Source organism: Rhizophagus irregularis, chromosome 11, assembly GCF_026210795.1.
Source record: "Rhizophagus irregularis chromosome 11, complete sequence".
Taxonomy (NCBI): Eukaryota; Fungi; Glomeromycota; class Glomeromycetes; order Glomerales; family Glomeraceae; genus Rhizophagus; species Rhizophagus irregularis.
The window spans coordinates 401,446-427,941 of NC_089439.1; the positions used below are offsets into that span (position 1 = coordinate 401,446).

Here is a 26,496-nt window from a genome sequence, read left to right on the forward strand (position 1 = left end):
TAAATCATGTGATATATTATGCAGGGTACCGCACTAATATTCTGAAAAAAAAAACATAGCGACTTGTTACTGCAAATAAAGCCTTTCCAACTTGGTTGTTTATTTAACATACAGATTTTATGAAAAGTTTGAGAGAGTGCGTGTTTTCATTAAACAAACGAAATGAAATAAACATAATAATAAAACTTTTGAAAATTTTGGGAAAATTCGGGAAATTTCAGAAAAATTCAGGAACCCCATTTTAGAGGGGGAAACAATCTAACCATGAATAATTTTACTAGATAACGTTTCGTAAAAAAAAATTTTTTTGCAAAATAAATAAATAAATAAATAAATAAACAAGAGAGTTTACGTAAAGTAATATAAACTTTTTTGGATACTTCCCCGGAATATCGGATAAATTTCCGAAACACGGGATATCCGCCAATGATCCTGTTTTAGGTTTGAACGTAAATAATTATAAATGATGAATTTCTTATTCGAGAATGTAAGAATGCAATCATGTGATAAATTATAAAAATTACTCTCAATTGAGAAGATAAAAGGTAACAAGGAGAACTTTTAAAATCATTTCCTGTGCCTAATAATAATCTCTACTATAAAAAGAAAATATCAACATATTCTCGTGATCATAGTTTTCAAAACTTTATTACAAACATATTTTCTTTGTTTAACGATTGATATATGTTCAATCAGCGGGATTCGCGATTAAAAAAGAAACCCCCTGTTATATTTAAGAAATAAACGAAAATTAAACGAGTTTTTTAGATTTTTTTTGCAAAATATCGTTCAAAATATTAACTATATTATGTAAGATTTTTCGCGCTAAAATAAAAACTTTTTTTTTAAATTAGAATTAACGTTACTTAACGGTAACAATTTTGGATAAATAAAAAAAAAAAAGAATCCAGGTTGTTGATTATCGAGAAAATAAATGTTTCAAAATATAATTTTTAATTGGTACTTGGTCATTTACAAATATTGATGTAAAAAAAAAATTTTAAGACTTCGTCTGCTGACAAAAACAAATGGAAACCTTTCTTTGGTATATTACATGTGAAATTACGATGATATTCGAAATTTTTTTGACCAATCGAAATTAATCGTACTAATTTTTTTTTAGGAACGAAACAATCGAATTACATGTATTTTGTCATGGGAGGAAAATATTTATAAACTTTTACTTAGTTTATTCACGGTATTTTCTAAAAATAAAAATAAAAAGAGCAAAAGTCTTTATCACGATGTCATATGCGAAAAAAACATTAGAAAATTTCTTCGGAGTAAAAATGTTACACCTTTATATCGACACACATAATTTCTTATACTGGTTGAAACCGGTTGTACTAGTATGGAAACCTTTTACTTTATTAATTAATACCCATAAAAAATTCCTTATCAATAAATAAATAATACCGGGCTTATATATATATGTGTTTATTTATTTATTATTTACTAATTTCAATTCCTTTGTAATATAACCAAGCCATAATAAAGAAAGGTCATGTGAGATTTTTTTTTTTTTTTTTTTTTGTTCAAAAACAAATATTTTTGAAATTTTTAGAAAGAATTTACATATCAGTGGTTCTTGTCCAATATATTTATAAAATTTAAAACAATGACATGGCTTAGCATTGTTTATTTAAAAAGATAATCATCACTTGATACAAACATTTATTTATATAAGGGAAACAAGAAATTTGGAAAAGAAATAATAATGTTTGTATTTTTTGTGTGACAAAATATCACGTTCCAATACACATCACATTTCAAAATACTCTATTTAGCCTGATTAAAAAAAAAAATTCACGCTTCCCTGGTATGAAACAATTTATACATTATTGAATATGCTTATCATATTTTCCGAAATACAGGAAATATGTAATCAAAAAATATTACAAAATACTTCATATACCGCATATACCGGTTTTTTATGTTACAAAAAATTTTTTTTTATTATAAAATTACATTGACAACATTGTCAATTGAGAATGGTGTGCCACAAAATTTTTTTTTATACTGTAAATTTTCCGATAGTAACTAGCGGAAAAATCTTATATATATAGGCAGAAATATACCCTTGGTTTAAAAAAATTTATCATTGAAAAATAATTTTTTTCCCTCCTCTTTTTTTTTAAAAAATCGTTTTTTTTTTAAAAAAAAAAAATTCCTTTAAAATGCATAAAGTTAAATCTGTTCAATCTCGATCAACCTTAAACAAATTTCTAAAACAATTAAGAAATAGAAGAATGATATGTTCGCCCCCTCATGTAAACAATGCGAAGACACTTGCAGATCAAGCAAGAAATGGAACAAGTTTTCAAATGTTGAGCGGAAAAGATTTATTAAAGCAAAATGTGATACGCGAAGTTCATCGTTTAAAATTAAAATATAATGCACTTTTAATTGATTTAGCAACAAATGAAATTTGGTCACATTTAACACAATGCAAAAGACGACAATTCGAAAATCTTGCAATCATTGCAAATAATATAAATATTATTATTCAAATACCCGAACAAGAAATAACAGATAATCCTTTAGGGAATGATTTCTTTAATGGAACAAACTTTCATAAAAATAATAATAATCTCGATCCTTTATTTTATCAGAATTCGTTCTTTTAAAAAAATAATTTCGTTATTTTTGTTTTTTCATTTGTAATAGACTGTTTATTATTTTGTTTATACATACGATTTAGATTGTATTTTTAATTTTTTTTTTATTATTTTCTTTAACTTTATTGTAAATTTTATTTTACCTTTATTTCTTTTTCTTTCTTTCGAACTTTTTTTTTTTTAAGCCTCTGACGGTCTAACACAATTCACATTTGTGTTATGTGAAGTTCTTTCAATGTAAATTTTAAGAAGTTTTATGATAGGATATTACTTTAATTGAATAAAAATAGCTAAATAGGCAATTTAAATTTTGTATTTACATGTATCTCAACAATTATCTATAAAGTCATGCGTATAGAAATGGGACGCTCTCTCCGGTTCTGCTTTCAAAAGAATGCATGATGTTGATCAAATTTAAATTTTTTTATTGGTTATCAGGCAAATTCGAGACTCTTATGCGCGCCAAAGTTCAATTTCTAGAAACAGTTAAATGGCTTCAGGCTAATACAAATTCAGAATCTGCTAAATTTAGAATCGGGTTCTCCGAACTAAGGAACAAATTGAACTGACCGCAGCTTCATCACTTAATCAAATATATTTAAAATTAAATAGTTAATCGTTTTGAACCACTTGAACCGGTATGGCTCCAAACCACGGTTTACTGTTGACACCGCAATATTATATATATATTTTGTTATAATAAATGTATTGAACTCGATAAATGATTTCTACTGTAATACAATTTTAATTTATTAATAAAGAAATAAATAATTTTTTTTTAAGACTTTAAAATTATTTATTTCGCTCATTTTCAAAAAAAAAAGATTGAAAATTTCAATTCACAATATTTTCCGCGGTTCAAATTTCATGAACGATAATATTTTTTTTTTTTCTCCGAATTGTTTCTATTTTCCAATAATAGTATATAATATAGTGTAAAGTAACGTAATTCTTTTACTATCGAATTTTTTTTTTTACACGTTCTCTCTTTTTTGTCTGTGTCGAAATTATTTGGAGTTTTGGACTACATTTTTATTGTCAAAATAAAATATTTTGATAATAGCCAATCATATTTCCTTATAAAAATCTTAACAGTTAATGGAAAAAATTTATTCCGAAAATACATAATTTCTAATAGGAATGGTTTTGGTTTTAAACCATAAAATTTGTTATAGACTTATAGTAACTTTTTAACAATTTCGAGGTCTTAAATTTGATTTCAAAAAACAATTTTGAAACGAGTTGATATTAGATATAATTCAAGGAGTTCAACCAATTAAATTAGGTTGTGAATTGTACTGGTACAGTATTACTAGTACGGTACAGTGTGTCGGTACAATACTAAGTATCGTACAACGTACACATTATGGAATAAACAATTTTTCACGTGATTGGTAGTTTGTACTTTGCCCAAATTAACCGCATTTGGTAATCTTGGGCAAAATTATGGATGATTTCATGAAAATCCTGACTCCCCGACTGATTTCGAGCCTGCGCAATGCCCGAGCTCTAGACAAGGATTAGTGAAAAGGCAACGTTTAAAATTTTTAAGATTTGGTTTAAAGTAACAAATAAGAAACTTTTTTTGGATAAAATATTTAACCATGTCACAATGTCACATGTGATAATATTTATAGAAATTTCTGGCATTATTTTCATACAATTGATTGTAATTACGCGTACTAAATAAATTTATTCGTAATAAAATACATTACATTACAACGTAATTTTCGGATATTTCCTAAAACTATTTAACCAAATTAGTAAATTTTGATACTTACTATGAGATAATGAGTTTTAGCCCACTTACTTTCATTTATAATGCTAAACTTTCCTCGTAAGAATTCTCGTAAAAATTTATGGGAAACTCCGATAATTATGATTTTTTTTAGGTTTCATACATATATATTCGAAATAGTAATTCATATATATTCGAAATAGTAATTTATCAGCCCAAACATGCGATAAAGAATTATATAATATGACAAAGCAAAAATTCCGAAAATCATCACTTTTAGTTTTTTAGTTATAGGTCGGTCGGCAAAACGCGACCTTAGCAGACAAGTATACAAAAAGTAAGGTATATAGTATTTATAGTAGGATGAAAATATATAAAATCGGCGAAGAAATAACAATATCGATATCGCAAAAATTCTTTCGTTTTTTTTTTAAAAAAAACAAAATAACGAAGTATGAATAATTTCGTAAATCAAATAAATTTTAATGACCTACGCTCATTCCTTAATATAAATGAACAAGCACGAATACTTGCAAATAAAGTTAGGGACGGAACAATTTCGCAAATGTTAACCGGGAAAGAATTTCTTAAGTTTTGCTTAGAAAATAAATTGCGATCAGATAATCAACGGGATATAATTGATCTTGATTCGACTACGAATGAAATTTGGAACTCACGCTTAACTATTTCACAAAAAAAAATGTTTACGAGCTTTGCGGATAATGTGAACAAAAATCGAAATTCTGATACCATTGAATCAATCGCTCGAATTAATACGCCACAAAATACAAAATCTGAATTTGAAAATTTCTTTTTTAATGGAACAAGCTTTTATGATGACAAAAGTCTCGATTCTTCGATCTTACCTTTAGGTGTCGTTTAATAGGTTTGTTTATAGAGGGTCTTTTCGATAAAAATTTCACTTTCGCGTTACATATAGATTTTAAATTCATTTATCTCATTATTACCTTCAAATTAATATTTTGAGTTTTAAAATATAGAATAAATTCGACAATTTTACAAATTTAAATTTTTATGAATAAGTAAATTACCACCATGAAAGATTATCGTATTCACGTATTTATCCAAAAAATTATGTATTATAAAAAAAAAAAAAAAAAAAAAAAGGCTAAAAAAGTGGTGCTGTATTATATAATCATGGCGAATAAACTTTACTTAATTAGAAATCTCTAAAAACCCTTTTTTAGCATATTGTTTAATTATCTATTTTTTAATTTTTTTAATAATATATAAATTATTTTGCAATTAGCATAAATTACAGTATTATTTGTTTGTTTGTAAGTGTCATCATCTTGGTCCATTAAATTGCATACTACTGTAATTTTGACTCATTAATCCTTTCAATTATATATCATGCAATTTTTTTAATTTTTTTAACAAGAACATTTATCATTCGAATCCCAAAACGAATAAAATACAATACAATTTATTGAATTTATTATAACTTATTGGTACCGATTAAATGGATATCAACAATAAATCATTTTATTGTACATATTGTTTTTCAAATTTTTTATTAACTTAATATGTTAAATTTAAAAAAAAATTTGGGGTCAATAAATAATTAAGAATCGTAAAAGCTTTGTGGCGTATTTTACACACGATTACAGTAGTACAGCATACTTTTGTTAAAAAAATATTAGATATAAAGAACAATAGCGACCATCATTAACCTTTAATAATTAATTGATATAACATTGAATTACAATTAGTTACACATAATTTTCAAATAATTATCGGCTGTGATTTCATTATTTACACTATTTATGTTACACGTTTTCGAAGTTTATTTTGTTCGTTCAACATTTACCGACAGTTCAAACTATTACTAATTTAGATAAATGAAAGTCAAAGCCAAACCAACCCCATAAAAACATCCTTTTTCAATTAAATTGGAACAAACAATTGAATGAGAACATATTTGATTCTTATAATTTTTTTTTTTTTAAAAAAACACAAATAAATTTGGTTAGAAATGAATTTAAAATGATTATCGGCATATGATAAATCCTGACCGTTCGAATGATTTAATAAGAAAATTTCCAAAAAAAAAAATTATTTATGATTGGCAATCAACATTGCCAATTATTTTTTTTCTTTTCGCGACAAAAGCATACCCCGGATGATGATGAATTAACCGTTTAATTTTATATTTTTATAGAATTTATATAAATCCGTAGTAAAAGTGCATTAAAAGGTTAATCAGTGTTTTTGGTAATTTGTGATTTCATTTGGCATTAAAATTCACTATTTTACGTTTACACTTAAAAATTTACGCCCTTCCTGATACCTCATTGACAATGAACTAATTTAGTAGATATAAAAGCCAAATCATCACACAAAACTTTCCTTCTTTAATTTATTAGGGGCGAGAAACGAAATGATCTACAAATGACTAGAAAGAATTAGGTTAGAATTAATTTTAAGAAAGATGAATTCAATTCCATTGTTGTTTTGTTCAACTAATTTAGCCAAATTAATCACACAAAACCAATTTATTAAGAGCCAATGATGACATTTGAGTTAGAACTTAGAAGTAATTTGGATGGTCACGTATGACATAAGAGGAAAAGTCTCAGGTTACACGTTTTATAAGATAAATGATTGGTTACACGTGATCAAAATCTCTACATAGATGCAATAGAGGTCATATCCGCGGATTTTTGGAATCACATGATGATTAAAACTTTTTTTATTTTAATGTTTTTTACATTTATAACATCTTCATGTGCCAAATTCTTGGTTTTTGGCGCAGTATCGTATCGGCAAAAAAATGTCGAATTACCTTTACTGTAATGCATTATGTAATAAATTTCGGGTGGAATGTTGCAAAAATTAATAGTAATGGTAAGTGTGAATCGGAAATATTTTTTTTAACCCAGTTGCTAATCTCCAGAATTTATACCGTAGATTCGAAATTACTTAATCTTGGAGAAGTTTCATTGTGGAGAATATTACTATTTACATAATCTGTATGTTTGGAAGAGATATAGATAGTCAAAAATTCTGTAAATATGAGTGGGACAATTTATTTCAGAAATCTAGTATAGAAAAAGAGTGTGGGATGAGAATCTTTTAGTTAGTAGCGATAGAAACAAAAACAGCTATAGAAATTTATCTGAAATTTGAGAGAGCAAAGAAATAACTTGATGCTGGAACTCGCATTAAATGGCGTACTCCTCTTTGATAGTATCATACATTTCATTCACTTCTCTAACATTTTTACTGAAAATTAATTCACAGTACACAAAAAAAAATAAATCATGTTTATATGCAATTTTTTCATATGTAAAAGTGTTCACTTTATAGTGGGATTATTGTATTATACAGATCGAATTTTTTTTTCTTTGTTCCCTTCAGTAGAGATTGGAATCGATTCTGTGATAGTCGAATTAATTGAAAATCGTTTCTGAATCGATTAATCAAAAATCGCATGAAAAAATCGAATCTGACGCCTAAACAATTTTTTCATTCTTATGACCTTTTATGATCTTATTCAATTGTTTCCATTGATGTTTGGCCTAAAATAATATAAAAAATTGGAATTGTCAAATTTTCACCGGTGGTGATTTTCACCGGTGGTGATTTTCACCGGTCATGTGATCATGTGATTACTTATGTTACACAACATAACATATATTTATCATATTTATGGAATTTGTTTTTGCTTTGCTTGCTTTGCTTTTCTTTTAATATTTTACGTGTTTTTAATACAAAAAATATTACTTTTGTTACACTATTAAACCCATAGGAGTATATTTCAATTTCATAAAGTTAGATATAATATTTATGAAAAAAAAAACACATTTAAATATTTGTTTTTCTGTTTACCAACTTCAAAGCGTAATTTCAACACTTTAGTCAAATGAAATCAGCTTTCTTTATTAAGTGAAAGTTGTTCAGCGAGGTTGAAACTAGTTGTATATCAAATTTCATGAGTGTAAGTTTAATACTTGTAGAGAAAATCACGTTTTTCATAACGGTACTAACTTTCGAATTTTTTTTTCCGTTTGTAAACTTCAGAGCGTAATTTCAACACTTTAGTCAAATGAAATCAGCTTTCTTTATTAAGTGAAAGTTGTTCAGCGAGGTTGAAACTAGTTGTATATCAAATTTCATGAGTGTAAGTTTAATACTTGTGGAGAAAATCACGTTTTTCATAACGGTACTAACTTTCAAATTTTTTTTTTTCCGTTTGTGAACTTCAGAGCGTAATTTTACCACTTTAGTCAAATGAAATCGTCTTTCTTCATTAATTGAAAGTTATTCAGCGAGGTCGAAACTAGTTGTATATAAAATTTCATGGATGTAAGTATAATACTTGTGGAAAAAATCACATTTTCATAACGGTACTAACTTTCGAATTTTTTTTTTCCGTTTGTGAACTTCAGAGCGTAATTTCACCACTTTAGTCAAATGAAATCGTCTTTCTTTATTAAGTGAAAGTTGTTCAGCGTGGTCGAAACTAGTTGTATATAAAATTTCATGGATGTAAGTGTAATACTTGTGAAGAAAATCGCATTTTTCATAATGATACTAACTTTCGAATTTTTCTTTTTTATTTGTTAATTTCAGAGTGTACTTTCACCACTTTGGTCAAATGAAATCGTTGTTCAGCAAGATTAAAACTAGTTGTGTATCAAATTTCATGAGTGTAAATGTATTACTTTTGGAAAAAATTGCATTTCTCATAATAGTATTAACTTTCAAATTTTTTTTTTCTGTCTATTAAATTTAAAGTGTAATTTCCTTACTTTGGTCAAATAAATTAAGTTTTTTTATTAAGTAAAACATGTTCAATATTTAAAAAAACTACTTACATTTAATTTTTTTTCTCGGTAAAAATTTGCAAAAAAATTTTTTATAATTCTGGCTAAATTATAATTTCTGCCAACATTAATAACGGTGAAAATCACCGCCGGTGAGAATCACCACCGGTGAGATTTAGCAATACCCTAAAAAATTTGTGTTTTAACGATTAAATAAAATTTTAATTCTGGCCGGCATTAAAGCTTGGCCGGAATTAACTTCGTGTAACTTAGAATTTTTTGGTTACAAGGTGGTACAAAACTTATACAAATTAATAGGGAATACACGCGTTTACAAGTAGCTATAGCCAAATTTTGTGTAATGTTACTGCACAAAGGCTTTTGCTTAAACGAAACTATCTCTAATAGTTAAAAGTGGTCAATTTGACTTAGAAAGTGGTCGATTTGGCCTATTGAATGAAAATTCATGATTATTAGCTACTTCAAGGCCAAATTAACCATTTTCAAGAGTGACAATCATGATGTAAATATTAAAAGAATAAAAAAAATTCAATTTTACGTAAAAACCATGATCATCCAAATTGTGACATCCCAAATGTCATGATTTTTATGTACATAATATCAATTAGAATCGATTAATCGAAACTGAAAATCAAATTTTTAAATCGAATCTTGAGATTCGATTAATCGTGATTAGTCGATTCTATAATCGATCTCAAAATTAGAATTGATTCCTATCCCTATTGTTGTATCAGTTCTTTACGCTTAAAATTGTTAAGCAATTTATATGGTTAGGTAGCAGAAGGTTTATTAGTGTATAATTAAACAATGTATCAAAAATTATCCGATCAGACGTGTTGTATAGCGCTGTACGTTGGCATATACTTCCAAACACGAATAAAGAATTTTACACAATGAAAAATTATTCAAAATATAACAAAGACAATTTTTATAACATAAAATAAAACTTTATTTATTCCCTAACATTACAACAAGAAAATTGTCCTATATTTATAATAAATTATACATGTCGTCGGTCTGGATGTGTGTCTCGCTACCGCTCCACCCACCTCGGACTCACGTCCTCGCAGTACCTACTTGGGCCTTAATGGCCCTGGAATCCCCATATATCCGCCACAATCTGGGACAACATATGGAACAAATATATATACCAAATAACTAGAAAACAATAGAAAAGGAAGGAATAACGGATATAATGAGAGGGTTGTCCCGGATGTGGCAGATGTGGCAGATGTTTCAGAAAAAATATGAGAGGACATCCCCCCAGAAAAAGTTTTATTTTTACCCCCCCAGATCCGCCACATCCGGAACATCTGGAACAAGTCAGGATTCCGTCTAATAATCTATTGGAAGCAGTGAGACAGCAAACCAGGTAAATTAGTAGGTAAGCCCCTAGAAGGTCTATAGAGCCAGTAAGACCAACCCCGTTCTGCCCCCGTCAGAAAAAATAAGTAATTGAACAATGGGTATACCATAAGTAACCTATAAGGACAGATAACATGTATACCCCGCACGCAGTATCAGTAATTCCTGAACTTGTAGGCCATATCCTGGAACACATTCCAAGTAGCAATTTCGGGCCACGTCTTTTAGAAGTCAGCCCAATCTGGAAAGCCGAAGCTGAACGAGTACTCTGGAAGCGGCATAAAAAAGCCGAGGAGGCATACGACAGGGCAGTAGAAAAGAAGGAAAAAGCAAACGATGCTCTTGGCCAATCATTGGAGGAGGAGGGTACCCTCCGTGAACTTGAATGGAAGGCGTATCAAAAGGCTTGTAAAGAGTTAACGGACACTAGAAAAAAGCTAACTATAGTAAAAGGAGCTCTTGAGCGGTTTGGATTTCAGATATATGTAGTTTGAAAAAGGGGAAGGGAAGATTTAGAGCAGTCGTAAAGGTTCGTGGTTTATAGTTTTTTTTTTTACCCCTAGAAGATAACCAGATATAACCAGAGGACCGCAGAATCGCAGGACCATAGGACTACAGGAGGGTAAATTGGTAGGAGTGCAGATCTTTGGAAAAATATTCGGCAATTGAAGATTAGGTAACTATAAATTAGTACTCGATTTGATAGAACAAAAAATGACTGCCCAAACTAGCACTCAAGCTCAAGTTATCCCCAAGTTCGGTGAACAGAAGAAGGCTTTTAGTATTGATGAGCTTAAACGGCTCATTAACGCTGCAAAGAATATGAGGGATCTCAATCAAGCTAAAGGTTATCTTTGCAGTTACTTTATCCCCTGCTCCAACCCACATGGAGTCTTCATGTGGCGATCAGAAATCAAAAACCTCGAGCACATCCCTGATAAAAATATTAATAAACTTATCCGTCCAATTACCAAAGTCTTTTACACACAATCTGAACAGGGTCCTTCACAAAAGGTTGAATTTAATATCAACAAATGGTTTATGATCGAATATAGTACTGTATGTGTAGCTACCTGTGACCCTCAAAAATCCCGTATCTTTAAACTAGGTGGCCAACTTTATCTCAATATCTTTCCAGGATTCCTCCATATCCTGCGTCCGATATCCACTTTTGAATCTACAACCCACCTCGCGGTTAAATTTATCTTCTCCCACATTCAGGATATCTGGTGTTCAGGCGATTGGAATCTTACTGAGTATATCATAAAGTGGTTGGCCGGTGTGGCAGCTGGAAGGAAAATGTATTCGATCCTTTACCTGAAATCTGGACAGGGTTGGGGCAAAGGCATTATAACAGATTTCATTCAGCGCAGCGTCCTAGGCACTCAACTCGTTTATAAGACCAGCGATCCTGAGACGATTCGTGGAAGTTTCAATGGGCAATTACAGGGTAAGATTCTTCTTCTTCTCGAGGAAATGCCCACGGAAAAAAGCCAGTGGAATAATCTGTATCGCTCTTTAAAGGATAAGGTAACGAGTGACATAATGGAAATCCATGAAAAATACAAGACACCAACACATTATAAAAACTTTATGTCTACTATCGTCCTAACCAACGAAAATGCTCTCAGAGTGGATAATGATGATAGGCGCACAGTGTTCTTGGATGTGTCACCATCCCGCAAGGGAGACCTCAACTACTTTAAAAAACTCAGTGACGCTATGAAATACCCAGGTGCCAGTGAGGCATTCTATGCTTACTTGAGAGCCATTGCAGACGCTTACCCAGACTTCAATGGGAATCCACCACCTATGACAACATCTAAGCAGGATCACATCATATCAACTCTCCCACCCCTATTTCAATTCATAAAGGACATTTACCTCATAGTAAAAAATCATATAACCGACCTACCTGTTCAAGAATTTTATAGGGTATATACTTCATACTGTGAAACTCATTGCATTACACCCCTATCAAAGATAAACGCTTCTAGAATCCTATCAAATGAGTTGGGTATAAATAGCAGAAAAATACGTGTAGGTAAGACAACACCACGAGTTTACAGCATATCTAGGGAGGACCTTTACAAAAAGTTTCTCACCAAAAAATGGATCCACGAAACAGATGAAATCAATATAGAAGGAATAGATGTAGAAACTCCCGAGAAGCCCGCATCTGATCCCAAAGCCTTAGAAAAGTTCTTGGCAAATATATATAGCATTCCTGCTAATAATCCACAAGACGTACAAGAGAAACCTGCTGAGGAAAAACCCGCTCCTGTCAAGAAGAAGCCTACTGAAGAGACCAAAAAGACTCCACCACCAGTACCACTTAAGCCCGATTGCTTGAAGGTAAAACCCGCACCTGTCATCAATGAGGATCCTATTCCTGAGGAATCTCCAGCTCCTATAAAGTCAGATACTGATGAACCTATAGATAGCTTCTCAGACTGTTATCTATCTGATGAGGAACCTGATCAAGAAGATGAGCCGCCTGCTGAAGAACCTGCACTTAAAGCTGTTGATGACTATAACGTCTTAGATGACTTGCTATCTGACTCAGATTTTACAACTGTGAACCCAGCTCCTGAACAACAACCCGAGTCTCCCGCAGAATTTTCTGCATCTGTCACTAAGCCTGACCCAGAACCGGCTCCTGAAGAACAACCCGAGTCTCCCGCAGAATTTTCTGCATCTGTCACTAAGCCTGACCCAGAACCGGCTCCTAAAGAGCAACCTATCCCAGAACCCGACACAGAACTAGAAGTTGACTGGGACCCTGAACCAAAGGAAGGTACTCGAGCACACTGGGCTTGGCATGAAAGGCACCGATGGGATCGTAAGCCATGGGTCAAGAATTCAAAGGACCAGGTCTTCAATGATCTCCACAATACAGGTAAGGATTTATGGGCTAAGTACCAAGACGTGTCAGACAACTATGACTGGGAAATACTCGCGTTTGAAGTAGAGGAATGTCCCACAACACGTATTGAGGACGAGTACCAGTACTACCTTAGGGAGGTAGTAGACCGCTTCAAGGACTGGATAGAATATAATGGGTACTTACCTAAAACACCTAGCCGTAAAGAACTCGCAGATCTAATAAGAGCATATAAGGAGGATCATGATGCCGAGATTATCCCTACCACCTCCGGTTATGAAACTATGAAGATGAATAAGGGTAAGGCACGAGAAATCCCAGAGGAACGTCCAAAAACTGATATGGAACGTGAATGGGAAGCCGCTAATGGATTTGTAGACGAGCTGGATATTGATGAGGCCTGTGATATGATTGACTCCTTTTAATAAGATAAGCGCCTCTTAGTTATCTTATATTTTTTATATAAAAAACCTATATTACAATTGAATACAATTCATAGTTATATCAAATGGCCTATTCAAAAATTGCACGTGCTTTGCCTACAAGACCAGATATCAAAGAACTACAGTATTCAGGCGCAAGATTTTCTAGAGGAGCTATTGCCAGACTTGGACAGCAACTCCAATCCCGGTATCCGACACATAAATTTCAGATTCTGCTTCCCTATGAAAACTGGAAACCCGGTGGATGGACATCAGGAAACCAACCAGCCAGCCTCTTCTCACTCTTGGACCACTACGACGAAGCACAACTACCGGATGATGCAGACCCTGATTATTTTGAACGATTCATAATTTATGTGAGAGATGCCCCACCGGTTGCAGGGGGTTGCAACGGGGAGCTAAATGATTGCCTGTATGAATGCCTGAAATATATCTACGGCACATTCTCTAAAATGCCAAAGTCAATCAAAAAGCCCGAGTATATCAAAAAGGCATTAGGTCTCAATCGTGATGCTCCAGTTCCAGTCTCATATATGGATAAGGTTGAACAACTTGCAGGAAGCCTTGCACTTAATATTGTAGGGGATTCCACTCGAATTTCCAAGAGCAAATCTGACAGACGTGCAACACTTATCCTGTCTGAAGGCCACTACTCTCTTGCACTGAATCCCGGAAGACTCCACCCTAGCAAATTAGATAGAAAACAAAAGTCTCCCTTTGTTTATCGTGAAGATGGGGTTAATAATGTAGTAACAATATACAATGGTAAGACAGTTAAGTCTCTTACAGTTGGACAGTTTCAGAAAGGTAAGAACTCTGATAGTTACTCCTTCATCCCTATCGAGAAGAATTGTAAAACTGGAATATATGAAACACTTGAGGAAACATACCAGAGGATCCATGAAGAGCGGGATTCCTTCCTACAGGCTACAAAGAAGTTCGGTCTAGGAATCGACTTATCTTACCACAACTGGTCGTACAAGAGAACTGCACTCTGGCTTTTTGAACGGTTTAGTGTAGGGGTTCCAGCCAATGATCCTCTTGACCCAGTCGAAGCAGAGTGGATAAGTGATGCAATGATGGGAGGTCTTATCTGGGCAGACAATGAATGGAAGGGCTATGGAAGGCAATACGACGTGACAAGTTTGTATCCAAGTATTCAGCAATCAAATGCAAACTTTCCAATCCGACAAGGTAAGTTTCAAATACTCAAAGACTTTGTAGACCATAGAGGTTATGCCTTGTATGGATTATTTCGTGCTAGCTCCCAGGGAGCGCCCAAGGGCAAGGTAAGTGGTAATGACATTCTCTTCCGACAGAATAAGAGGGGAGTCTATACATTCATTGACTTACAACGAGCAAAGAAACTTGGACTCGATATACAGTTAATCCAGGATGGAAAGCCAAATGCCTTGATATATGACAGAGAAGCAAGAATTCCTGGGACTGTAATATTTGGTGAGTATGTCCACTTTCTCTTCAATATAAAGAACCAGGGTGGCGTGGCCGGTCGTGTTGCAAAGAGAGTTCTCAATACACTATGGGGAGCACTCTGCCAGAGGAAACGCAATTACAAGACACTCACCACAGATCAAACAGATCCATTCAAGTTTCCAGAAGGCCACACACTTGACTCCATCGTACCAGTAGGATCTGACCAGTGGCGATTCCAGTTCACAAACCCAGGTAGTCCCTTCAAGGGTGAGTATCCTAGGATCGCTCCATTCTTATTAGCACATGGACGGAAGACGACTTCAGAGTTATTAGAACTATATAAGGATAAAGTACGACGCATCCATACAGATGGATTTATTCTAGAGGAACAGCCGAGTAGTCCTACACTTATCACTTGTCCAGAAAATGCATCCAAAGCATTGAAAGCTCTCAAGTTTGAAACCGCAGGATACTGCCATGTGAAAAATGCAAACAAGGTTATCTGGACATGATTGCCAAGAATGCGGTTGGATTTACAGTAGGTATATATATTTTTTCTTGCTTGAATGTAAAGTCAATTTGAAGATTCCTATTTATTACAAAGTACAAAAAAGTATAAGGAATCATGTCAACATATACCGAATTAGCAAGCATTATTAACAGCACTGACAGCATTAGTGATAAAGTTATTTATGATGCATCACACAATCAGTTCACCATTGTCTCTGATGAAACTGTCCTCAAGATTATCCGTGCATTGAAAGACACTATAGTAGTCGCATTAGTATCTGGGTTTAGCAAAACCAGCTACCTTGTCCAGGATCATGTGAAGTATATCAAGCGAATCCAGACGGCAAATTCTCCTGTATCATATGTGAAGTTCGTGGCCAGAAAACTCTTCCCAGATAATGCAGCATATACTGCTAAGATAGCAAAGATTCGTGAATCATACAAGAATAAACAAGCTCTTTTAGACAAACTTGAGGCCCTCTTCGAATTGTATTATAATGCGACTAAGGACTCATCAACCGGTCCCCCAAAGCGAGCTATTACTAAAAACGAGGCTGAGAAAACCTTAGCAGAACTTCTTGCATAAGCGGCTCCTGTACGAATTTAGTTTATATTTTTTATCCATTTGTAATGGGCATACAGTAATTGAAGATGGCTATAGTATAAGTAACATAACATCATGTTGGACCGATTACCAGTAGAAATAGTCGAACGCATTGTTGCAAAGATCCCAGATACTGACCTTATTGCAGCGAGTAAAGTAGATAGTGTGTGGTGGCAGGAAGTTCGTCAAGAAGCATATAAGAGATGGAAAAATTACGCTACTACAATTGGGCATGTCCAAGCTCTTGGAAAGCCGTTTGAAAAAGGGAATATTGACTGGATATCATTTGAAGATGTAAACGACTTCTATAAAAGATGGATAGACCGCCTCACCGAGGATCAGCTTTATATTATGGAGAAAATGCTTAGGAATGGGATGGTCGTGGACCCCCAAGAGAGGGAAACCATAGAGCATGCATTAAGTGAACAAAGATGGGGAGGCGATCCTTGGAGACTGGACTGGAAGTGGAATGAATGGACTCAACAGGAGTAGCTTATTTATCGGGTATCCTCATATTTCTTGACAAGGACTGATGACCATGTAACCTTATCATCAGGTATCCTTGAATTTTTTCGACAAGGATTGATGACCATGTAACCTTATCATCAGGTATCCTTGCATTTTTTTGACAAGGATTGATGACCATGTAACTTTATCATCAGGTATCCTTGCATTTTTTTTCGACAAGGACTGATGACCATGTCACTTGGTTATTGTAAATTGAAGAAAACTATTAGGTATGTAGACACATACAGAAAAAAGACATGTCTTACCCTTATATAGCTAACCCTATAACTGGACGTCCAATTATTATCGGTGGAGATACCTTTAATCGAATAGTTATGGAATCCCATGATTATATTGATGGAAGGCTTGTCCGTAGACAAACTGCACCTCCACCTGAAGAGCAACCTGTATATTTAAATACAGATACAGGACGTTATGTTCGACGTGGTACTAGAACATATCATAGACTGATTGAGAGTGACTATGAGGTAGTTGAGGATTACTACCTTGTCCATTATGAAGAAGAGGCGCTTATAGAGGAAATCATCAATGAAACACGCTATAATGAGGAAAATCTTGATGGGCAGCGGTTAACTTTCAATGATATACAACAAATCAGGGCCGCTATTCAGGCTGACCAAGATGAATATGATGATTTTATCTTACAGCAAGATACGACTAACGGAACACCTTCCTCTGGTCCTTCCGGTCATCCACGAACTTTGGAGGACCATACCCCGAGACTTGCAGAGCTTAATATTGAGTTGTGTAGGGAATGTCTCATGCCTGTAAGCCCAAGTGACTTAACGGACAAGTTGTGCAAGGACTGCTCCGAATAGTTACTTAATTTTGAATAATTCTTTTTTACATAAAGAAAGATAGCCATGTCAACATCAATCGTAATAAACCAGTGCCAAAACTGTGGAGTAATCACTCCAAAAACAGCACATAGAGGATTATCCAGCGTGTTATACAGACAGATTATAAAGAAGATTAGTAATGAGAATGACCCTCTACAAGCCTTGGGACTTGCTAGGAATAAGTTAGTTCAGATCATTCGTCGGGGAAGTAATGTGGACTTTACACAATTGTTTACACAAAGACTGGATATGAAAATTATGGATGGAGAGCCATATGAAGATATTAGGAAGTGGCTTCTCGAACAGCTTATAGCCATAGGTTGTGACAGTGGAGAAATTGCTTTATATCAATTTCTAAGAGATACATATCCAGATGGTATTGACGAGCCTTTCACTACATTCTATGAGAACTATGTAAATCATATAAGTAATCCAATGACTAAGAACTTTGCTTCTCGTGCTTTAGGAGCAATAGGGTTGAAGGCTAAGATGTTAAGGATTGACTTTGAAGGCCGTAAAAAAAGTGCTATGATTCTTAGAGCTTCTGCAGACGAATTACTTGATATTCTCACAAGATACTATTAATCCCTACTTGTAATGCTCGACGGTCCATGTGGCTCTTAGAAAAGATCTGTAGAAGGACTTCAATACCTTCTATTATTTTTTTATTATCCAGAGGGCGACTAGACTTCAGGGCTTCATATCGGGAGAATAACTCCTTCACATTCTCAGTTTTCAGAGTTTCAGTCTTTGCAGTCCTACCCTGTACTTTTGCTAAGAAGTCCTGAAAGTCAGCTCCTAGGGTCTTACCAGAGAGTCCATAAGCTTCCCGAAAGACAAATTTAATCCAGGTATCTGTATTCTTGGCTAAGACACCAGGTACAAGTAAATGTTGACGCTCTTTAGGGGATGGAAATACCCGAGCAAATTCAATCAAGTGTCCACCTTTTTTTGCTTCAGATACAGCTTTCTGACCATAGGGACTAAACTTGGATCGAACTGTGATTGAACTGGGTTCAGACTGAGATCGAACTGGGTTCAAACTTGGATCAAACTGAGATTGAACTGAGATTGAACTAGGATTGAACTGAGATTGCTCTGTGATCGAACTGAGACTAGTATCCCATCTTACTCGAATGGACAGTGGATCACTTTTAGACCGTCTAAGATCAAACACTACAAATTCACGTTGCAAAGTAAGATCATCAATTACTGGTGCTAATGACTCTGATTCTTCTGTATATAGGCGAATGATTCTCTTAGTATCTGTAAGGCTCCCATGACCTCCATGCAGTGAGATGTAGTTAACATTTTCTCGAATAGCCTTAGGAATGGCAAAGAATCTTTGAGCTACATAAATACATGAAATATTTTTGTGTCGTCCATGTGTAAAGTAACCAGTGATAAGATCCTGGATTTTTTTAGGTGCATCCATCAGATCCTCGAAGATTACCACAGTAGCTTGAGTAGGGTCGAAGGAGTCAATCTCTGGAATCTCACTATGGGTTACTGCAGTGAATGGGATCTTCTCCTCTTCGAAAAAATCATGTACAACTGCCCACTTTGGCTCGTCAAGATATCTGCCAACTAAAAGTACTGCATCACATAGTACATACCGATTACCATTCTCCTTTGCTTTCTTGTCACCCATTAACAAATTAATGATCATAGTTGTCTTACCTGAGTCTGAGCTACCTGCTACGGCTAATCGAAAGGGCCATGATGGAGCAAACTCATTGCCTTGTCTTGAGTCGGTCGTGTACTCATCCAAATTGTATACATAAAGATCCATTTGAATTTTATTCTAACTTAGTTTAAATACTATGTCGACATCAACACCAATTCCAGTTTATACTCCTTCAGAACCTACTGGACCGCCTCCTGCACACTTGGCTAATGAAGAAGACGATGATGAATTAGTTAGAATACTAAAGGCTCATGCAAATTTATTGACTACCAGGGGTCGTTTAACTGTTGATTCAGAGATACAGGAGGCAAATAATCAAATCAAACATATTATTAATATATTAATGTATCGCTGTAAAGCAAAACATGAAGAACTTGGTATTACAAAAGATTTGTTAGTTTTTGCACAAGGTAAGATAAATGCATTTGATGAAACGTTTACTAATTTAGAACGTCAATTAGTTATTATACGTGCTGCCAATGATAATTTTATAGAAGAAAACCATAACCTGCAAAGAGATTATGATACTATGGTAGAGCTTCGTCGACGGGCTATAGGTGAACGTAATCAGGCACGACATGAACGTAATGTATTACAAGCAGATTATACTCAAGCAGTAAGGGATCGTAATGAGGCTCAAAATGCTGTGAATCGTGGTAATATCCTTTTAAATCATTGGCGGCTGAGGGCTACTCGGACTGGAGGACAACTTGTATTGGCTAATGCACAACTTGGACAGGTTAATGTACAGCTAGCACATGCTAATAATAGGGTGCGTTTTGGGATTCAGACATTAGGGAGACTTAGGAATAGACTTTTCCAACAGATAGCTGCTCTTAGAATTCAGGTACAATGGTTTTGAATTAGACAATTGAACCCTCCTCCACCTCTTTTAAACAATCCACTAGAGACGATATGGCTACCACTGCGATAGGATTGCCAATTTTTGAGGGTAAAGCTACTGATGATATTGATACATTTGTTAGGCTTTATATGGGTTATCTTGATACTATTAATCTTAACCCATATGCTGCTGGAGGGCCACCAGAGTCTTGGAAAAGAGCTATGGGTATACTTAGAAGCTGCATGGCCGGTGAAGCAGCTGAATGGTTTGATCGAGAAATTACAGGAAAAAATTGGGAACTTTCTGGTATCACTTCAGCTGGTGGAGCTAATTTAGCTGCTTTTGTAGCATTAGTGATACCAGAAGGTGCAGGAGGACCGAATGTAGGTACCTATGTAAATGGGTCTGAAGCACATGTTTATGCTACAGATGCAGCTAATGCATTAGTAACTATTAGAGCAGCATTTATTCCTACCCATGATTTAATAGGTGGAGATAAAGCTTGGGGAAGAGCTGGTGCTCGTCTGACAGATAGAGTTGCTCTAGCTACTGCAGATGCTGGTGTTGCTGCTAATAATAATCGTTCTATAGTTTTTCCAGGTATTAAACCTAATCAGGCACTTTATTGGCTTAGAACACAATTCCCAACTATTTTAGATGAAAAGAAACGTATCCGTTTTAACAGTCTTTATCAGGAAAATGAGCCAGTCGATGTATTTTATAGAACTGTAAAGAGGGCTGGAAAATTATTAAAACTAACTGATGATCTTATTATCGACCAGTTCTTTAGAGGTCTTTCGGCTGATAATATTTTTGAAGCAGAAAGGTTTAGTAATCTTAATCCTGATGACTTGGTTAAACATCTGAGAAATTTAGAACGGAGAAGGGCTGAAATGCGCTTGGGGTTACAAGATAGAAATCGACGACTTCAAGCAGATTACAGTGATGTAACTCAACCTCCGTTAGGAAAACAGGAACCTGTCGTACTGACATCAAAGTCATCTGGGGTTACTCAAGAACAATTACAAGAGTTACTTAAGGCTCAAGCTGAGGAACTTACCAAGAATTTTCAGGTGCAATTTAAACAATTACAGGCTCGGCCAGTTCGTAATCCACCAGTCTATAGACAGCAGATTAAACCTGTTCGACCAAAACCACAGAGACGTGTTGTTCAGGATCCTCAGGATCCTGATTGGGATGATGGTTATGTAGATCATGATGTTGGTGATGACCCTGATGCTCCTGAGTGGACTTTGGATGATCATCAAAATGCTATTGATCTTATTATGGGATATAAACGTGGGACGTCTAAAATACTTACAAAACAACTTCAGAAGGCTAAAGATAGACATGATGATCTGGATTTGGCCCGAGCAATGAGAAACCTCGATCTTAATGATGATGCTATGGACATTGATACTGCGAGTTTTGGTGAAAAGGTAGAATTGAGAGAAAAAGATGGTGATGTCTATATGGTTCGTGTTGGGTCAAAAAAAAAGTAGGTTCGAGTATCTCAAAACTTCTTAAGTCGTCCCCAAATAAGACAGCAGTTAGCTCTTCTAGTGTGCCATTGAAAGGCAAAGCAACCCCTGTTAAGATTCCTGTGAAAGTTACTGGTAGCAAGTCTACACCTGCAAAAGCTGTTACTAAGAATGACTTATTAAGCCTGTTAAGGTCTGCAGACTTTAGGAAATTACTCCGTGAGATTCTTCAGGAGGAGTTATTGTCTGCTAGAAAAGTCACAGAGATTCCGGAGGACCTAGTTGAGGAGGAACAAGAAGAGGATATCAGGGTAGATGATCCTATGGATATTGACATAGCTCGTTTAGAGAATACTAAAGATCTTTTAGCACTGGATGGGGAGGTTAATGGAATAGCAATTCAGTGTTTAGCAGACACTTGTGCTAATGCGTCTTTTATTCAGAGAGAAGCTGCTGAGGAATTAGGGTTGGATATTGACAAGAGTATTACATATAACATATCTGGTGCTTCAGGAACAGGTAGGACATTCGGCATGGTAAAGGGAGTGACAATCAAACTTACCCCTGATTATGCTATCACTGAGGACCTTGCAGTCTTAAGTGGTTACAAGCATAGGGAAATTGGGTTAAGCCGAACGTGTCTGAAACGTTACAATTATGATGTCCATGAATCACGTGAACATATAGCCTTTACCTGTGATGGGAAGAATGTTTTTATCCCGATAGTTCCTGATGCTAATCGAGGGGATAAAAAATAAGACCCTTTAATTCTTCTATTTTTTTTATTCCCAAAATTTGCGAATTAAGTCAGGGACATCCTCCTTCAACCGGTCAGCAGGTTCCCAAGTAGCCTCAGTGTCTGGATAGCGCTCCCACTTAACCAAATACTGGTCTTGACCTTTTCTAATGCGATGCCGAAGTATCTGCTCAGGAATAAATCTTTCAGGTTGTCCTCTTATCACAGAGTCAGGTGGAGGCTTTTCATTAATAGGAACTACTTGCAATTCCTTTCGGGTATATGCACATCTGGATACACCTAATCGACCATGTGGTCCATTAAGGAGATATGTAGGAGGCTGTTCGGGTGAGAGTATCATTTTTTTGATTACACGAATGTTTGGGTTCCATCTTATGTCTCCTGTACGGAATTTTCCGTGAAGTTTATTACCGAGTACTGAGATAGGTTCATCTAACTTGACTCTGACACGTGCTCCTTCAGAGAGGAGATCCGTCTTTTTTGACACTTTGGGTGATCCTGTCGGAATGTCTGGGGGATTTCTCTGCCAGAGTTCATTTACTTTACTCACTATATTATGGAAATCTTCTGACCATTCCACGGATGTCACCCCGGTTTTCAACTCCTGTGCTACCATTCGTTTAAGAAGGGGTTCTTGGATGGCTTGGATAGCTCTTTCAGCATAAGATTGCTGTTTATGCCTTCCTGGCTCTCCGAACCTCATCATTACCCCTAGGCTGTTCAGGAAAAAATCACGTACCTGGTCGTTAGTGAATTCTGATCCGGAGTCTGTCTCCAGTCTGTGTGTTGGTGGCTTAATACGATTTCTTCTGTAGATTTTGACAAACCCGTTTAGAACTCTATTTGCAGTCTTATCCTTTAGGGGTTCTGCATCAACTCTCTTTCCTGCAACTTCCACCACTACGAGAAAATAGTGGAATCCTTTGGGGTCAACTGGCATTTCTGCAAGATCTGCCTGATGTGTTGCATTTGGTTTCCATACAATTACCTTTGGGCGTTCTGTTGACTTTTCCTTTAGGGGCTTTTTGTATAGGTTGTAGTGCTCTTCACCTTTTAGAATTCGTGCTGGTACTCCGGAGAGATTGTAGTACTTATAGTAATTCTCTAAGTGTGACATATTACAACAAATTAAAGGAATGGTTTTAGACTTCAAATCTTAAAATGACACGTTTTTACTGCCTAAAGTGCAAGAAGGAAACTGAAACGGCTAGTGAAATACAAGATATGACTACAAATGGGCGTTACCGGCTGCATGGTGACTGCACAATTTGTGGTATGCATAAGAATACTTTTACTGGAATAGACTGGATGATCAAGAAGAAGACTAAGGAGAAAAAGAAAGAAACCGCTGCTAAGAGACAGCAGACGGCTTACAATCGGCAATGCAAAAAACTTGGACAGAAAATCTTAGATTCTGATGATGCGTGTAAACAGTGTATTGATAAATGCCTTAAGGAGGCAAAAAAGAGGAAGACGGATTAGTACTGTCTTCTAAACTTATCTTGTTATGCTCTATTCTCAATACCCATTGTTCAATTACTTATTTTTTCTGACGGGGGCAGAACGGGGTTGGTCTTACTGGCTCTATAGACCTTCTAGGGGCTTACCTACTAATTTACCTGGTTTGCTGTCTCACTGCTTCCAATAGATTATTAGACGGAATCCTGACTTGTTCCAGATGTTCCGGATGTGGCGGATCTGGGGGGGTAAAAATAAAACTTTTTCTGGGGGGATGTCCTCTCATATTTTTTCTGAAACATCTGCCACATCTGCCACATCCGGGACAACCCTCTCATTATATCCGTTATTCCTTCCTTTTCTATTGTTTTCTAGTTATTTGGTATATATATTTGTTCCATATGTTGTCCCAGATTGTGGCGGATATATGGGGATTCCAGGGCCATTAAGGCCCAAGTAGGTACTGCGAGGACGTGAGTCCGAGGTGGGTGGAGCGGTAGCGAGACACACATCCAGACCGACGACTACATATATTAAGAAATCTAACATATTCAATATATTCACTATGTATAATATGACTAACATGTTCAATATGTTGATCAGATCCAACATGTTAGTTAGGTTCGTCATGTTAATCATGTTCGGCATATTAATTATGTTCGACATGTTATTCATGTTAAACATTTGCAACATCGATCAATTCCGGAGTGGCACATGATGATCACATGACATCATTCCCTCTCGAATTTTCAACTCCGTTGAAAATTTCCGAAGCTCGTAGAACTAAACCTTGATATTCTTGAGTGTTGAGTTCTCTTAACAATGTTACGTTGGTTTTCTTAGTTCTCATAATTTGTCTAGCTCCTGGAATTTCAAAAATATAGAAAATCCTAGTAGCGGAGGTCCTGTAATGTGCAGTTAACTGTCGCACAAAATAACTGCGCTGCACACTAGATTCTGTCTCTTTTTCCAAAAATCGACCCAAATAATATAAGTGAACAAGCAACAAAAGTCGATTGTTAAAATGCTTAATCCGGTTCAAAGCCTCACAAAGAATCTCAAATTTTCTTTCAGGCTTCATATTAGGTTCATAGGGAAGTGGGAAAGGTGTTACTTCAACTGGGGTTGTTTGTAGTAAATCTTCTAAAATGCTTTGATAGGGTTCCATACTAATAATAACAATAAAAAAAAATAATAAAATAAAAAAAAATGTATATAGATATATATATATTTTCATTAAACATATTAATCCCCAAAAAAAAAATGATCTTCGGTCATAATTATTTGTAATACATTATGTACATATATGCATTACGTTATCACCGTTGATTGTAAAGTTTCAAACGTTCTGAATTTACTGGGGTTTTCAAAATATCTCCTTCTAATGTTCTTAATTTGTAAACTCCGTTCCCCAAATCCTCGTGAATGTAATAAGGACCCTTCCAACGGTCTTGCAGCTTTTGCTTCCCCCTCAGCTGACTTTTATATAATAATACAAGATCACCAATCTAGTAATATATTCTCACAAGATTTTCATCATGACGCTGCTTCTGCTGCTGTTGTGCTTCATATATGGCGTCTTGAGTCATCAATCTGTCTTCTGTGACTCTTCCAGTAAGCATACGTATTCTAGCCAATAAATCATCTTGTGAATCTCCTTCATGCAGTTCAGCTTGCATAGTCTTTACTGCAAAATCCACAGGTAGAACAGCATCTCTTCCATACATGAGATAAAATGGTTCATGACGCGTGGTGCTTTGCTTTCTTACACGATATGCAAACAGGGCAGAGGACACATACATGTCCCAATCATCATGATTTTCATTTGAAAATTTCGCCAACGCCTCACACAATGTCCTATTAAAACGCTCCACAAGACCATTTGTTTGGGGGTGATAGGCAGTTGATAATCGATGTTTTACCCCAAGCTCATTACATAATGAATTTAGCATTTCATTAACAAAGTGGGACCCATGATCGGTTAGTATTTCTTTTGGGCACCCGTGATGACAGATTATGTCTTCATAGAAAAAAGACACAACCGAAGAGGCTTTTGCATCAGGAAGGGCTCGTGCCTCGGGCCATTTGGTAAGATACTCAGTGGCAACAACTATATACTTGTTGCCTTTCTTTGTTATGGGAAGGGGTCCTACGATATCTATGCCTATTCTATCAAAAGGCATTCCAACTTTGATCGGGTGTAGAGGTTCTACACGCCAATTTTTCCCCCTTCTTTGGCACTCGTCGCAAGTTCGTACATATCTACGAACGTCTTCGTACATCTGCGGCCAGTAATAGCGAACCTTTACTCGCCTATAGGTTTCATCCAATGAAAAGTGTCTGGCCAGCGGATCCGAATGGATAAAATGTAAAATTTCTCCAATTTCATTTTCTTTCACAACCTTAATAGGTCTATTTGGGTTGTTTTTATTCCTTTTGTATAACTGATCATTCAATACAATAAAGTATCAGGCTTTTCGTCTTATTGCATCTTG

General features: G+C 35.1%; 5 protein-coding genes across 5 annotated transcripts; all 5 read left to right on the forward strand.

The window, feature by feature from the left end:
- Positions 1-2,177: 2,177 nt before the first annotated feature.
- OCT59_002643 (uncharacterized protein) lies at positions 2,178-2,627 on the forward strand (the record flags this gene model as incomplete). Its single annotated transcript, XM_025316928.2, has 1 exon — positions 2,178-2,627. One exon carries the CDS (start codon positions 2,178-2,180, stop codon positions 2,625-2,627), a length of 450 nt encoding a protein of 149 aa, XP_025179457.1.
- Positions 2,628-10,666: 8,039 nt separating this feature from the next.
- Positions 10,667-11,026, forward strand: OCT59_002644 (uncharacterized protein; the record flags this gene model as incomplete). The annotated part of the gene is made up of 1 exon (XM_066145057.1): positions 10,667-11,026. The coding sequence occupies one exon, from the start codon at positions 10,667-10,669 to the stop codon at positions 11,024-11,026; it is 360 nt and encodes a 119-aa protein (XP_065995812.1).
- Positions 11,027-13,924: 2,898 nt separating this feature from the next.
- Positions 13,925-15,805, forward strand: OCT59_002645 (uncharacterized protein; the record flags this gene model as incomplete). The annotated part of the gene is made up of 1 exon (XM_066145058.1): positions 13,925-15,805. One exon carries the CDS (start codon positions 13,925-13,927, stop codon positions 15,803-15,805), a length of 1,881 nt encoding a protein of 626 aa, XP_065995813.1.
- A 113-nt stretch (positions 15,806-15,918) lies between these two features.
- OCT59_002646 (uncharacterized protein) lies at positions 15,919-16,389 on the forward strand (the record flags this gene model as incomplete). Its single annotated transcript, XM_066145059.1, has 1 exon — positions 15,919-16,389. The coding sequence occupies one exon, from the start codon at positions 15,919-15,921 to the stop codon at positions 16,387-16,389; it is 471 nt and encodes a 156-aa protein (XP_065995814.1).
- Positions 16,390-16,482: 93 nt separating this feature from the next.
- On the forward strand, positions 16,483-16,899 carry OCT59_002647 (uncharacterized protein; the record flags this gene model as incomplete). The annotated part of the gene is made up of 1 exon (XM_025332305.2): positions 16,483-16,899. The coding sequence occupies one exon, from the start codon at positions 16,483-16,485 to the stop codon at positions 16,897-16,899; it is 417 nt and encodes a 138-aa protein (XP_025173998.2).
- Between the last annotated feature and the right edge of the window lie 9,597 nt (positions 16,900-26,496).